Source organism: Homarus americanus, unplaced genomic scaffold (genome assembly GCF_018991925.1).
Source record: "Homarus americanus isolate GMGI-L3 unplaced genomic scaffold, GMGI_Hamer_2.0 scaffold24260, whole genome shotgun sequence".
NCBI lineage: Eukaryota > Metazoa > Arthropoda > Malacostraca > Decapoda > Nephropidae > Homarus > Homarus americanus.
The window spans coordinates 8058266-8073842 of record NW_024721079.1 but is presented as its reverse complement, the minus strand read 5'-3'; the positions used below and the strand labels follow the sequence as shown (position 1 = coordinate 8073842).

The 15577-nt window shown below is 34.6% G+C and overlaps 1 protein-coding gene across 13 annotated transcripts in view; it reads right to left on the bottom strand.

Annotated features, from left to right (window-relative positions):
• The window catches only part of LOC121861523 (BLOC-1-related complex subunit 8 homolog), a 113738-nt gene that overhangs the window by 74413 nt on the left and 23748 nt on the right, over nt 1-15577 (bottom strand). For 12 of the 13 annotated variants that reach the window (XM_042359345.1, XM_042359356.1, XM_042359343.1 and 9 more), the window contains exons 2-4: nt 13762-13875; nt 8369-8546; nt 2769-2876 (exon numbers count right to left, since the gene is read on the bottom strand). In XM_042359345.1, the coding sequence (XP_042215279.1) occupies nt 2769-2876; nt 8369-8546; nt 13762-13825 (350 nt within the window). In that variant the 5' untranslated portion in view covers nt 13826-13875. Of the gene's footprint in view, nt 1-2768; nt 2877-8368; nt 8547-13761; nt 13876-14722; nt 14789-15577 lie in introns of all 13 variants that reach the window. The other variant, XM_042359344.1, reaches the window with a different exon arrangement.

Below are 15577 nucleotides of genomic sequence, written 5' to 3'. Positions count from 1 at the left end.
TTTCATTTGTAATTCACTTGAAAATGACTGGCAAGCTTAAAAGTGAGAGTTTTGTGGTGCCGAGAAAAAAAAAAGACACCCATTTTAGATTTTCTATGTATTATCTAAGCATTTTTGACTTACGACCATTTCGACTTACAACCAGGATTTGGGTCCCTAACCCCGTCATAAGTCGGGGAGGAGCTGTATTTCTTTTCGGGAAAATTGATCCGTTTAACGTTGTTTCGCAACGTTGCGTTTTTAGGAACGTAATCTCGACGTTAAGCGAGGACTTAATGTATTCCTTATTCATCCTCATTAGTCCCTATTTTTTTCCTTTAATGAGATCCCAGGGAAGCTAAATTTAAAAATATTTATTACAAACAAGGTGTTAAAATTTGATAAGAAATAGAAACACTTCTTGCTGATAGCCTTCATTTATCAATTAATTGTGATTTTATAAATTTGTTTTAATTATGGTTTGATTAACATTCTCAAATCCAAACTAGCACTACTGCACATGAACTAACAGAATACAGGCAGTCCCCGACTTGCGACGGGGTTAGGGACCCAAATCCAGGTTGTAAGTCGAATTGGTCGAAAATAATACATAGAAAATCTAAAATGGGTGTCTCTTTTTCTTTTCAGCACCACAAAACTCACTTTTAAGCTTGCCGGCCATTTTAAAGGTAATTACAAACGAAAATTTGGTCAGTACACAGAGCAATCACTAAAGTCGGGACTCGAAAAAAATAATTATATATATATATATATATATATATATATATATATATATATATATATATATATATATATATATATATATATATATATATATATATATATATATATATATATATATATATATATACATATAGTATATATATATATATATATGTTGTTATATATATATATATATATATATATATATATATATATATATATATATATATATATATATATATATACCCCGCCTAACGCGGTTTCACTTAACGCGTTTTATCATATACGCGGTGCCTCGCCAGAGCTGAACTTTCACTTAACACGGATTTTTTCCACATATACGCGGTGAGTGTCCGGCTCGAGACGCTATTTTTAGATTTGCCCCACCCGCCACCCTGCCTGTTTTAGCTCATAAAATTCATACAAATTACCCGGCCAGAATATAATTTACATTGCTGGAATTCTTATAATTTGGTGATCATTTTGAATATAAACATCATATATTTTGCTTTAAACTTACAATTTTTAGATAAAAATTTTTCTCTAGGTAACTATGGTATCTTTTGTGCAAAATATATGACATTTATATTCAAAATATTCCTGGTCTTACAAGGAATCCAGCAATGTCAATTATATTATCCTAACTTTAATCTGAGGTATTATTTAATACTAAATGTTAAAAACTCTGGAAGGGAGGATTGGTGGGGGGTGGGGGGGAGGGTTGGGACTGACCGCGCGGTTGGAAGAGGGGGGGAGGCAAGGTGGGGTACTTTGATTGACAGATAGTGTCGTGAAGATTATTTTTTTTTTTATTAACTGAAGATATTTGTTTTAGCTCATAAAATTCATACAAATTACCCAGTCAGAATATAATTTACATTGCTGGAATTCTTATAATTTGGTGATCATTTTGAATATAAACATCATATATTTTGCATTAAACATACAATTTTTAGATAAAATTTTTTCTCTAGGTAACTATGTTATCTTTTGTGCAAAATATATGACATTTATATTCAAAATATTCCTGGTCTTACAAGGAATCCAGCAATGTCAATTGTATTATCCTAACTTTAGTTTGAGGTATTATTTATTAAAATTTAGTGGTTTTCCCCCAAAAATTTCTCTGAGAGGGAAGAGCCGGCAGTGTAGTGTGAGAGTGGGAGGGAGTTGAGTCCATTATTTGAATGGACATTAACTTGGCGACTGTATTTCTCTATTTCTCTTAAGTATTAATTGTGTGCATGTACCATCATAAAATTAAGATGTTATTTTTACTACAACATAGGTATGTGCCTTCAAAAAGTGGAGTTTGGGGGTCGGGCCGGTTTCTATTGGAATTAATCCCATATGTTCTGTTGTTCACTTAACGCGGATTTCACCTAACGGACCCCTCTGGGTTCAATTGACTGCTTGGGGTACAACTGTATGTGTATATATATATATATATATGTATATATATATATATGCTGTTATATATATATATATATATAGTATATATATACATATATATACTACATGTATATATATATATATATTTCATGTAGATCCACAATGACAACGGGATAAGATAAATCTTGATAAAATCGGGAAGATGGAAACAACGGAGTACCTCCGTTGTTTCCATCTTCCCGAGGATTTTATCAAGATATATATATATATATATATATATATATATATATATATATATATATATATATATATATATATATATATATATATATATATATATATATATATATATATATATATATATATATATATATATATATAAAGGCTCCTGGGGTGAGAAAACATAAATTAGGAGGAATACATGGACTACTTTATGAGAGGAAGGTTTAATATGTGTTAGCTTACTTTACCTCACCACCTGAATGTGCTCAAATTGTATTCAATTATTTCTGAGTATCACAATTTCATAAACAATACGACTACCGTCACTAGTCCACTCCTTCACACTTTTCTTATGACTTTCAAAACTACTGTGTCAAGAAAAGTATTCACAAAATAAGAAGCTATATTTATTTAAAAAAATGATTGCTGAACAATTTGTTGACATCACATACCTGCGTGTCTGTTCATATTTCAGCTGCTGACGATGAAATATTGCACTCTTCAAGAGTTCCTGCAATGATATGAATTTATCTCCTGCATCCTTCATTACTCGGACAGCACTGCAACATAAAATGGAGTTTTAACAATTCTGTTAAGGAAACTTATACAGAATCATTAACTCTCTTACAGTTCTTACCTTGCACTAATAAGCAGGCATTGCTAAAAGGCAAAGAGTCTTCATAAATTTTTTATTTTGTTTAATGTTGCACTGATGAACAAATATGCCTAATTGAAAATTTTTACCTGAAATACTTTTTACATGAGAAAAGCAGGGAGTGAGACCTACCTGCTCTCTCCCTCACTACTACCAACCTTATATCCTTTCACCACTCAACTTGGTGAGAACCATAATATTTGTCTGAATAATGAAATTCATCGCATAAAATAAATTACATGCGAGAATTTTTGCCACCTGTCAGCTTCTTAGCTGCTTGGGCAGTTGGTCACATCTCTTGTTACACACTGTTGGCAAAGACTGGTTCCAGTAAGTATCTGTACCTGTGACAGTGCTGGTCCAGTCTGGTCTTGAATTAGCTCACACTCGGAGTCATCACAACATTCTCTGATAGGCTGTTCCAGAGTTCACAACCCTCACTCCAAAAAAGTTTACCTTGACAATTTTCTGAACCTGTGACTTCTTGAGCCTTAACCCTACCTGATGCTGGATGGGGCTCTTTTAACCCCTGCCTCTTCCTATACCCTTTCCACGCTAACCTGTCCCATAAACCACGCCCCTCGTCTATAGCTACAAATAACTGATTGGTTCGCCTGAGCATTTTACCTCTCCTCGGGCTGCGCATGTACTAGTGCGTATTTATATCAACCTTTTATGATAATTATTTAAAAATTTCTAACATCCTCTCTGAAATGCTAATGCCTTGAAATCATTTGCATTTTGATAGTTCAGATAATTATTTAACATTATTTTAGATAATAACAAGTCTGCTTACCAATTGTGAACACATTTAGTTTGAATTTTCTATGAACCAATCAGCTATTAGTATAGAAAAGGGGTGTGGCTTATGGGCCAGATTAGATTGGAAATACTACAGCTCTTGTCAATTTTTTTTCACCTTAATAATTTTTCCTACACTACATATTTATGTATGGTATTTCAATAATATCCCAATATATACAAAATCATGTAAGGAATCTAAAGAGCAAATAAACAATATGAAAAACAAAAAATAAATGCATGCTTTGGCGAGTATAATTTGAAATTCATCATTGCATTTTCAATCAACTTCATTTTAATTATATAAAACTAAATTTTCTAAAATGAATTACCGGGTATATAGATAAAAAATGCGTGAGAATCTCAGATTCCCTTTGGTACCAACAAAACCTCACTAACAATAAATAATAAGGGTATAATTTATTTTAGAAAATATAAGGCGGTCAAAAAACATTTTATCTATGTTGATTACTCTATTTCATTCTGAGTTGATTATTGTTTGAAAATAATTAGTTTTGTAAGATTTTATTTACTGAATGTTAAGTTTAATTCTTGAGAGAGCTTATGGTGTTGTAAGAATTTATGGACAGTGCATATTGTAATTTCATACGAGTTTATAAAAAGAAAACGTACGTGAAATGCACTGCAGGGGGGGGGGGGGCGGCGGGAGGTGTGGCCGACTGTCAGTTGTTTCTGTCAGTCTTTTAGAATACTTTGACATTTCAAGACCAAAGATTCAAAATTCTTCCTCCACTAATAGTTCCATTTCATAATTTTGGCACAGACGTTCAAAACTTAAAGCCACGTATTCTCTCAAAATTGCCACAATAATCACATTTTTCCATACTGAGAATACTGCACTCTATTTAAAAAAGTTTTAAAAATTTTCTCTTCAATTTACCACATTCACTTTCTGATTTTCTTAATATATTTTATTTTACATATACAGTATAAACATATGTACAGTCTCCCCAAAAAGTATTGGCCCCTTTTCTCATCGATACAATGTGTCCACAATGGACGAATATTTTCGTTCACTAATTGTGATTCCTGCATTATGTTGGTAGGTCTATCTTCCTAGTATGTGAGGTTTCCAGTTATAATTTTTGGCATTTGAGGTAATTATGGTGAATCAATGTGCTCCATCTTTAGTAAAATAATATAATAAAATTAATGTAGCGAATATATATATCAACGGCAGTCAAATAGTGGGTGTTTTCTGCTGGAAATCCATGACCAACACTAGTATCTGAGACTCATTGGAAAACACCGCTTGCACTGACAGACATGAAGAAATGTCACTTTCCGAATAACAGCAGAGCTATAAATCAATGATTGTTAGCATTATGTTTACCTCATTGTAACTGTAAGGTATAATAATTATAATAAGCCATATACTGTAGTGCTAATGACTATTAAATAATAACACTAAGTTAGGTTAAGCAATAACAAATTCTAGGAAATGAAACAATATTCAAAGAAATCTTTGTTACTTTTTAACTTTATGATTAGAGTTTCTACCTGTGATGCCTGTGATGTCTCCATAGTGACTCTCAATCCCATGGGAGGACTTGACCACATCGTCTCTTAGTGTTTATCAGATAATGCCCCGTTGCCAGCACGAATCATGAGATGATACGTTATATTACCTCATCAATTGAAGTTGAAATAATATCGAAATGCTGTGAATCATAATGTCATTATAATTGGATATGGCAAATGCATATAATATCGGGTTATAGTGTTTCATATTTCGTTCGAAGCGATTCCATTGTAACCTCGGTTCATGAACACATAGTAATGTTATATTCCTATTTGGCAACACCATCCCGAGGCTGAACTAGTATCTAAGGAGCATAAATCAGCGGGGTTACTCATTATGTTATTGGTTTTGCATATGGTATCACAATTCTTTCTATTTCATTACATTATGTAGAAAATAGTTGGTATACTGCAGATATCATGGTGATTATCAGGTGCAGAAAGAAAGAACAAAAGGTGCAACTCACAATCAGAAACACCAACCTAACCAAGACTGCTAAGCACGTGTTATTGTGTTCATATCCAAATACATCAGGCCTGGAGGAGAGGGGGGGGATACTTTTTGGGGAGAGTGTACAGTCTCGTTCAAGATTCTTCGAACACTGCTGGCAACACAAGGCCATTTGTTTACTATAATACATAGTAAAAATTATGAATGAATGTAAAAGTGATCGGTGATTGGTTACTTAGTTCCCCGATACTTAACTTAATGGTTGGGCTTTGTTTTTTCGTATTGTATTATATTATACTACGTACTATAGTATACAAACGGCTTCGAGTTGCCAGCTATCTCCAACAGTGTTTGAAGAATCTTGAACAAGACTGTACATACAGTGGTTCCTCGGTTAACGAACACAATTCATTCCAGAAGGTCGTTTGTTAACCGAAACCATTGTTTCAATGGGATTTTAGGTAATTGGTTCCAGCTCACCGAAAATTACATACAAAGTAAAACAAGAAAATGCAGTAAAGCACACTTACTTTCAGGTGTGTATGTAGAAGGCTCCTGGTTGATGATGATGGTAATTAGAAGTGGGGGCGGAGGAGAAGGGAGAAGAGAAGGAAGTGGGGGTGGAAGAGAAATCACCCCATGCTTGATGCCGTCATTTCACCCATAAAATTTTAAGTTCACTAGGTGTAATTCAAGATTATTTTCTTTAAATCAACACTGCACTGCATTATACATTGTCAATATGTTAAATAAATTTCAGAATGACCAATAATTGTACTGTAAAAATACTCTGTGTTCAAGAGACCCACAAGCAAGATGTTTCCTCCACTGAACAGAGTACTTTGCAGTAATAGAATTGAAGGTGAATAAATGAATGAGAAATATGTAATTATTTTCATTTTTGCAGAGCTTCTCACATATTATAAAATGTAACAAACCTAGACAAAAAATCTATGTTTACCTGCTCCCTGGGAGTTCCTATTAATGTGAAAGTAGTTTGTATCTTCTGTTTTGGTCGAGTGAAGTCAGAGTGTATTGCTTGGTTTATGTACATGTTGGAACCAAAAAATCTTTGCAATAGTGTTTTTGTGATAGTTGACGACCGATCTAATTGCTGCTCGTTAAATATTCAGCCACGTTCGTGGTGAGCCGTTTTACATTAGCTTACTATTACAAAATAATAAGAAAAAATCAATTTTTGTATTAATATCAAAATTAAAATTACATCATCCAATTACCATTAATGATTCAGCAGCATCATTCAATGTATGCTTATTATTTTGTTTATTTGTAATCACTAAATTTCAAATGCTTTTGTAGTTAGTTACAACTAGATGTTATGTTATATTCAATCTTGAAACAAGACCAAGATCAAGATTAAGAACATCATCATTATCATCAATACGTTATATGAACGGAATTACATGCAAAATATACAAAATGACAATATGCATCTCTTGCGTCCTCCCATGAGGCCTGTGACTGCCCTGCAAGGAACTGGGCTGCCAGACACTCAATAATGGTAATATTTGAAAATACAGTGAACCCTCGAAGATCCGGATTAAATGGAGGGACCACCTTTCCGGAAAAGCCGATTGCCCGGATTTTCCGGTGAATAATAAATGATATAAAAAACACCAAAAATACAATACTAATGTAGTGATAAACAAATAACCGTGCATTTTCCAATGACAACATAATAAGAAACATTGTATCATTACTAGAGTGGATGAAATAATATTCCCACAAACAACAATTGTCAACTCTATATGTTTCCCACCTCCTCGGGCACCTGTGTCCAAGCAACTGACGGGTCAAGCAGCGCCCACAGGCCTAAAACGTTCTTTGCTCTGGTTTGGGAATGCCTCTTATGGAAACTTCTAGGAGGCTTCTTAGCCCAGAACCCCCAAAATTTTTGTCTGGATCTTCCGAAATCCCGACTTCCCGGGTCCGGATCTTCAAAGGTTTACTGTACCGACAATCACGTTTTATGACTACACTGTATTTTGGCCAATTTTACTGAGGTACTCATAGTACTCGATACCTAGCATTTAGTATCGTTACCTTCAAGTATATGGCTGGTATAGGAAATATCGATACTTTGGTATTGATATGCCCACCACTACTGCTCAGCACACATGGCAACTGAGGCCGAGGGTGGAGGTATCTCCCCTAGCATTACCATCCTACAATCACTGGTTCTTTTTTTTTTCCCTAAGTCCAGCACGTAAAGTTGAACGCGCGTAAGTTATATGCACGTAAAATGCAACACGAGTGTATCTGTACAGTTGATCAAAGTGTAACTGCAGGACAGTATATGCAGACTAAGGCTTTAATGCATATAATAAGTTTCCACCTGCACAGTACAGAACTTCAATTTAATCCAGTGAGACTGTAGTAATCAATAGATGATAAGAGTGTCAGGTTATGAAACTGTGAGGAAGGGAAGGAGACTACCATTGCCTCATAGCTTCCAACTTTACACACTTACAACCACTTGGATGTGAGTACACATTTGCTCTTCATTCTATTAACTTTATAATGGGAACATCTTGGAATAAAAACCAAGGTTTATTAACTAATACACTGTATAGCAAACTTACCCTAAAGCATATTCCACATCATAACAAGCTCCTTGTAGCTGTGAATGGAGTGCAGTGACATGCTGCCTACGTGTGACAGTTGGGGGCAGGGCACGACGAACATGCTCTTGGAGGCGGTACACTGCTAATGAGGGTTCATTGGCTGATATATGGATATTCTCACTAACACGCTCCAAGGCTGTAGGGAAACAAAATTTTTTGTAATCACACTATTTGAGAGCACTGTACAATAACACCATATTCATTATGTATGCATGGATCCTTACAAATTTTGTAGGTTAATAATATTCAAGAAATAAATAAAAGATATAAAACAAATAGTACTGTATACAGTCAACCCTCACTTTAAGCGGTCCCACATTCCGCGTTTCCACGTTTACGCGGTGCCCTGCCAGAACCCAGGATGCTCACATTCCGCGGTGGGTGTACCCCTTTACACGGTGAAGTATAATTTTTTTTAATTTAGCTCATAAAATTCATACAAATTATCCGGCCAGAATATAATTTACATTGCTGGAATTCTTACAATTTGATGATCATTTTGAATATAAACATCATAGATTTTGCATTAGACATACAAATTTTAGATATAATGTTTACTCTTGAGTAAATATGTTATCTTTTGTGCAAAATATATGATATTTATATTCAAAATATTCCTGGTCTTACAAGGAATCCAGCAATGTCAATTATATTATCCTAACTTTAGTCTGATTTATTATTTATTACTAAAAAGGTAAACAGTCTGGTATTCCCACACATTTATCTAGTAGGGACGTTGGTGGGGGGTGGGGGGAGGGAGGGAGGGACCGGCGACCGACCATCTGTTACCGTGTGAAGAATATTTTTTTTTTTATTAACTGAAGATTTTTATTTTAGCTCATAAAATTCATACAAATTACCCGGCCAGAATATAATTTACATTGCTGGAATTCTTACAATTTGGTGATCATTTTGAATATAAACATCATATATTTTGCATTAGACATAAAATTTTTAGATAAAATGTTTAATCTGAGTAAGTATGTTATCTTTTGTGCAAAATATATGACGTTTATATTCAAAATATTCCTGGTCTTACAAGGAATCCAGCAATGTCAATTATATTATCCTAACTTTAATCTGAGGTATTATTTAATACAAAATGTTAAAATCTAAATTTTTCACCCACTCTTCTCTTGAAGGGAGGAGTGGTGGGGGGTGGGGGGGGAGGTTGGGACTGACCGCGCGGTTGGAAGAGGGGGGGAGGCAAGGTGGGGTACTTTGATTGACAGATAGTGTCGTGAAGAATATTTTTTTTTTATTAACTGAAGATATTTGTTTTAGCTCATAAAATTCATACAAATTACCCGGCCAGAATATAATTTACATTGCTGGAATTCTTACAATTTGGTGATCATTTTGAATATAAACATCATATATTTTGCATTAGACATAAAATTTTTAGATAAAATGTTTAATCTGAGTAAGTATGTTATCTTTTGTGAAAAATATATGACATTTATATTCAAAATATTCCTGGTCTTACAAGGAATCCAGCAATGTCAATTATATTATCCTAACTTTAGTTTGAGGTATTATTTATTACTATACCTGGTTTTCCCCCAAAAATTTCTCAGAGAGGGAAGAGCCAGCAGTGTAGTGTGAGAGGGGGAGGGAGTCGTGTCCATTATTTGAATGGACATTAACTTGGCGACTGTATTACTCTATTTCTCTTAAGTATTAAGTGTGTGCATGTACCATCATAAAATTAAGATGTTATTTTTACTACAACATAGTTATGTGTCGTCAAAAAGTGGAGTTTGGGGATCGGCCTGGACTCCATTTCAATTAATCCCATATGTTATGTTATTCACTTTACGCATTTCTCACTTTCCGCGGTACCCTCCGGGTTACATTAACCGCGTAAAGTGAGGGTTAACTGTACCATATTTTTTTATAGCAACGGACTTTACCAGTTTAAAAAAATACATAATATAATTTCTCCTACAAAATGACTGCTACCAAACTCTACCAAAAGGATATTTAACCAAATTATTATTTGTTTTCATAATACTGTACCTTTCCTAAGTGACTCACAAATTGTAGTATTAAGTCCATAAGTTAGAAATCCAGGTACACCCTTAAACATGAGTGTTTGGACTAATTCATTAATTAATTAAGTTTTCCCATCACAGCTAAGGCTCTATAAGGGATCTTTTGAAATGAAGCAGCATTTAAGTTAAAAAGAAATGCATCTTGACAAGCACCCTTCATCTGTCCACTTAAGTTAACCATTATGGATTCCAGGCTCAATCTTTCAATTTCAGCTATGAACCCATGTTGCTCTTAAGGCTCACCAGTAGGGGTATCGTCTACACCCCCTAACTAGAAATGCAAAAAGTTCTTAAGCCTCTAATAATAGCCTTTATGGGATTTTAAACCATAATCTAATAGTTCTCGATATTTGTTGTGAATTGTAACTACAGGAATTTTTGTTTTAGGTAGCGTGGAAATTGACTGTACAGAGGGAATGAACGTGGGATTCAATATGGTTGACCCAGTTGACAGGCAAAGTGAACACATGCAAAAGTGACATCACAACTGATTGCTCTCTAACATAATGATGACTCCCACTTCTGTAGTTGCCTTTCAGGAACTAGGTTCTAATGGGAAAGTACTGTACAGTGGGGTATGCTATAATGAACGGATCCTACTACGAATATTCCTATAACGAATGGTTTTACCTGTAAAATTGAGATGCTATAATGAACGAAACTCCTACAACGAACATTATTTAATTTTTTTTTTTTTTTTTTTATACTAATTTATTGTTTTTTATTACAAGTATTAATGATATTCTTTCTTTCAGGGGTTTAGATGCATATTTATGCACTTTTTTACAATTTTTACAATTTTATATTATATTTTTCAGTGTTAAGTGGTTATATTTGGGGGCCTGGAACGGAATAATCCTAAAACGAACGAATGCTATAACGAACAAGGTTCTAGAACCAATTAGATTCGTAATAGCATACCCCACTGTATAGTCAATTTAAGAATAGTCCCAGCTACTAATGTTTAAGGGTGTACATGTCATTTTTAGCTGGGGTAAACAGAGTATTATACAGATCTTTCAATCTCAGTTGAGTGGCTCTTCTGCCAAGTACACTACCTCCTCATTAAGTTTGTCTTAAACGACACCTTATGTAAATACAGTCGACCCTCGTTAATTCGGACCAATAGGAGGGGGAAGGGTGTCCGTTTTAGCCGATTGTCCGAATTAACCGATTTAGGGGTTAATATTGCATTATATTTCAAAGTCATTGTTTTCGTCACTGTTTTATCCCACTTTCCACTGTAATACGTACGTAATTTCAGCAAAAATATTACATTTCCGTGAATGTATTATATCAAGCACAGTATGAATAGAATATCATTGTAATATAACAGTATTTTAACCGAAAACTATTAAAAAAACGAGTAACATCTCAAGAACATCGGAAGCTTAGGTAAAGTCTTTTGTTTTCGTCATGTATTTTATTCCTATTTTACATTGAAATACATCACGTTTCAGCAAAACTACTATTTATTTCCGAGAATATATTCATTCAGGCGCAGTTTAGGTAAAATATACGTGTGATGTAACAATTTTTTAACTGAAAACGATTCGAATAACACGTACCCTCTAGCCCTGTTCAAGGAGAGGACTGGGAGAAGCTGTTTGGTGCTGCAGACGATGACAAGGAAAATGATTTGGATGGATTTTAATGAAAATATTCAGATATATAGTATTGTGGTATTTATTCAAGTCAATTAGGATAGAATATTATTGTAATGCAGCAGTTTTTTAACTGAAAACCAATCGAAAAGCGATTACGGTAACATCTTTTGAACGAAAGAAAGCGAAAGTCATTGTTTTCGTCATGATTTTATCCCACTTTCCACTGTAATACGTACGTCATTTCAGCAAAAATATTACATTTCCGTGAATGCATTATATCAAGCACAGTATGAATAGAATACCATTGTAATATAACAGTATTTTAACCAAAAACTATTAAAAAACGAGTAACTTCTCTTGAACATCGAAAGGTTAGGTAAAGTCTTTTGTTTTCGTCATGTATTTTATCCTATTTTAACATTAAAATACATCACGTTTCAGAAAAACTACTATTTATTTCCGAGAATATATTCATTCAGGCACAGTTAAGGTAAAATATACATGTGATGTAACAGTTTTTTAACTGAAAACGATTCGAAAAACACGTGTACCGTGTAGCTAATACTCAACAGCTGGTGGTGCGTCATGCGTCGTTGTAAACAATAGGAGGTTGAAGTAGATTACCGGGTATTATATTAAGTGTGAAATATCAAAAAGGTTTTTATTACCGGTATTTTTTGTAGATCAATGAGAACTGTGATACCGTATATGATATGATAAGTTAGCCTGAGCTAAGAACTTCAACATAGACTACTGAAAACACGTTGTACGGTAATTTAGCCTATTGTAAGTTGGCGAGCTTCATTTGCTGAAGGAACTGCACAACTTTTCATTACTAATTGGTACATATTTTACGTTTCCATTGTTTACTGACAGTAAATGGTAAATATTTTTCATGTCTGAAGCTAAAAGTTGCATTCCCCCCCCCACACTAGTGGTGATGTTAGATTTAATCAAAAAGATGCTGGTGTTTTATCCCAGCAGTGGGTGGACCAGCATTTTAGCTTAAGGTCCGCGTAGGTAATATTCCTGCAAAAAAAAAATAAATAAATAAAATAAAAAATAAAAAAATAGAAAAAAAAGTTCAGATTTTGTCCGAATTATCCGAAATCCGGATTAAAGGGGTCCGAATTAACGAGGGTAGACTGTATGTGGTGTTTACACTTGATTCTACTCTTTATAAAATGTTCATTATTATCCATTTCTTTATAGGTACTGTATGTGTCATTTGTTTTGATATACATAATAATTAGTGAAAAGAGATGTACAGTAGTAGTACAATATATTACTCCCAAGGTGTTCTCTGAAAGCATGAGTTTGATTGTGAATTCTTTATTTCAAACTTTTTTCCTGTCATATCTTGAAAGTTAATGTTTTCAATCAATTATATCTTTACATACATTACATTTGGCATTAAAGTGAGCCATAACTGGGTATCCTTAACAGTTATATATGGATTTAGTATGTATGAGCACATGAGCTTGAACTGTCAGCTAAAAAAAAGTACTCAGACTTGGTCACACAATTTCTGGATCAGTCTTTCATTTTTACTTCTCCTTTTAACTAAAGAGGTTGTTAAAAACCCTCTTTTTATGGTATCACTACATGTTTAACTATTCCTCTTACCACCCACCACTGTGCCTCTCAATTTTTTCTTGATATGATTTACTAATTAGTTTTTTATACACACCTTTTTTTACTTTAATTTCCAAGTCAGGATCATTTGGAGGATGTGGCGGCGATACAGCTGCCATTTTGTATGCCAAACCTCACTAATGCTGATCAATCATCAGCACTATCAACTCTGTGAGAGAAGAAAACATGAGTACAGATATTTGTTCTCTTACAATAGTGTACAGTATGTAATATTGATACCTTTCTCAAGTGAATCCAGTAATTACAAACACCAATGATTTATTTCAAGACAAATGAATTAACTAAACCTGACCTAACCAACCTAACATAACACACCAACCTATCATAAGATGGAAGTACAGTACATAGGTTGGTTAAGGTGTTATTTTACTATTATAATCTTGTGACGAAACATCAGGAATAAAGCTCCATCTCTTAGTCGTGTTTCCTTCACTATCATACAACCAATTATCAGCAGTTTGTATGGGCAATTTGCCGGGAAGGATACTTAGTTATGATAACTTAGCTGGCTAGCTCATCAGGAGTTTAACCCAAAGGTGGCAAAGACTTCTGCCCCAAATTTCCTTTTAAGAAATACTACAGTACAGAAAAACAAAATTAGGAAATTTGCAATTCCTCCATCCTTTATATTTGAAAGACAAGAAAGAAGTTTTCTTCTACATAGTTTTTTCCCCTAAAGTTCCTCATTTCATTGAGCGTTATTATCAACTATCAATAGGTAAGCTTTAATAGGTTAGGTAGTGATGCAAAGCAAAAAAAAAAAAATGCATTAGTTTTTTAATAAGAAACTTTTTTGCAAAAAAAAAAACATGGGGGAAAAAACGTTTTTTATTGTTTATTTTTAACAGGTAATTTTGTTTTATTTATATATTTTTTTTATTACAGCAATTAATAACACTACTTTAAGCCAATCTGGCTTATATATAATAGAATTACAGTAGCAGCATTTGAACTAAACTACATAATACAAATAAGTTCTACAGTATTTTACTTACCAAGTTATTCAATGAAAGACAACTGACATCTGGAACACGCACGCATGCCGTGGGTGTCAACAAAGGCTGTAAGAGACTGATCCTTAAAAGTCGTATTTCTGACGAATTCAGCGAGTCTACTAATCCCAATCTCCTTCTCCTATTACCCACACCTCTTTCATTACTTCTAGGAATCGTTGTAAGGCTATTCTTCGTAGGGCCAAGCGGAATTTTATTAAAAGAAAGACCGCTGTCCTGACTAATTCTTCCTCTAGTAAATCCTTCTGGTCCTTAACTAAAAACATCTGTAACAACTTCTGCACGCCTTCTTTTCCTCCCCTCTCCCGTCCCAATAACTCTGTAGCCAACTCTCCCCCTGACAAAGCCAACCTCTTCGGCACCTTATTCTCCGCTAATTCCACCTTAAACGATTCCCACTCTATCCCTCCTACCCCTGCACCTCCAACTGAACCTATGCACTTTCCTATAATCTCCACTCGCAGGGTTGCCGCTGTGTTATCCAGGTTGGATGTGAGTAAGGCGCATGGACCGGACGGAATACCCCCTCGTGTTCTGAGGGAGTGTGCTGAAGCCCTAGCCCCTGTGCTTGCTCGCCTCTTTTGCCTTTGCCTCAAAACCCAAACTTTTCCTTCTTCTTGGAAGCATGCCTTGGTTCAGCCCATCCCGAAGAAGGGTGACCATTCTAATCCCTCTAACTATCGCCCCATTGCCCTAACTTCATCCCTCTCTAAGATTTTCGAAACTATCTTGAACTCCCATTTTCTCCGTCACCTTGAACGCCTTTCTCTTTTGTCGATCACCAGTATGGCTTTCACCAGGCGAGATCTACTGGTGATCTGCACTCCTATTGCACCC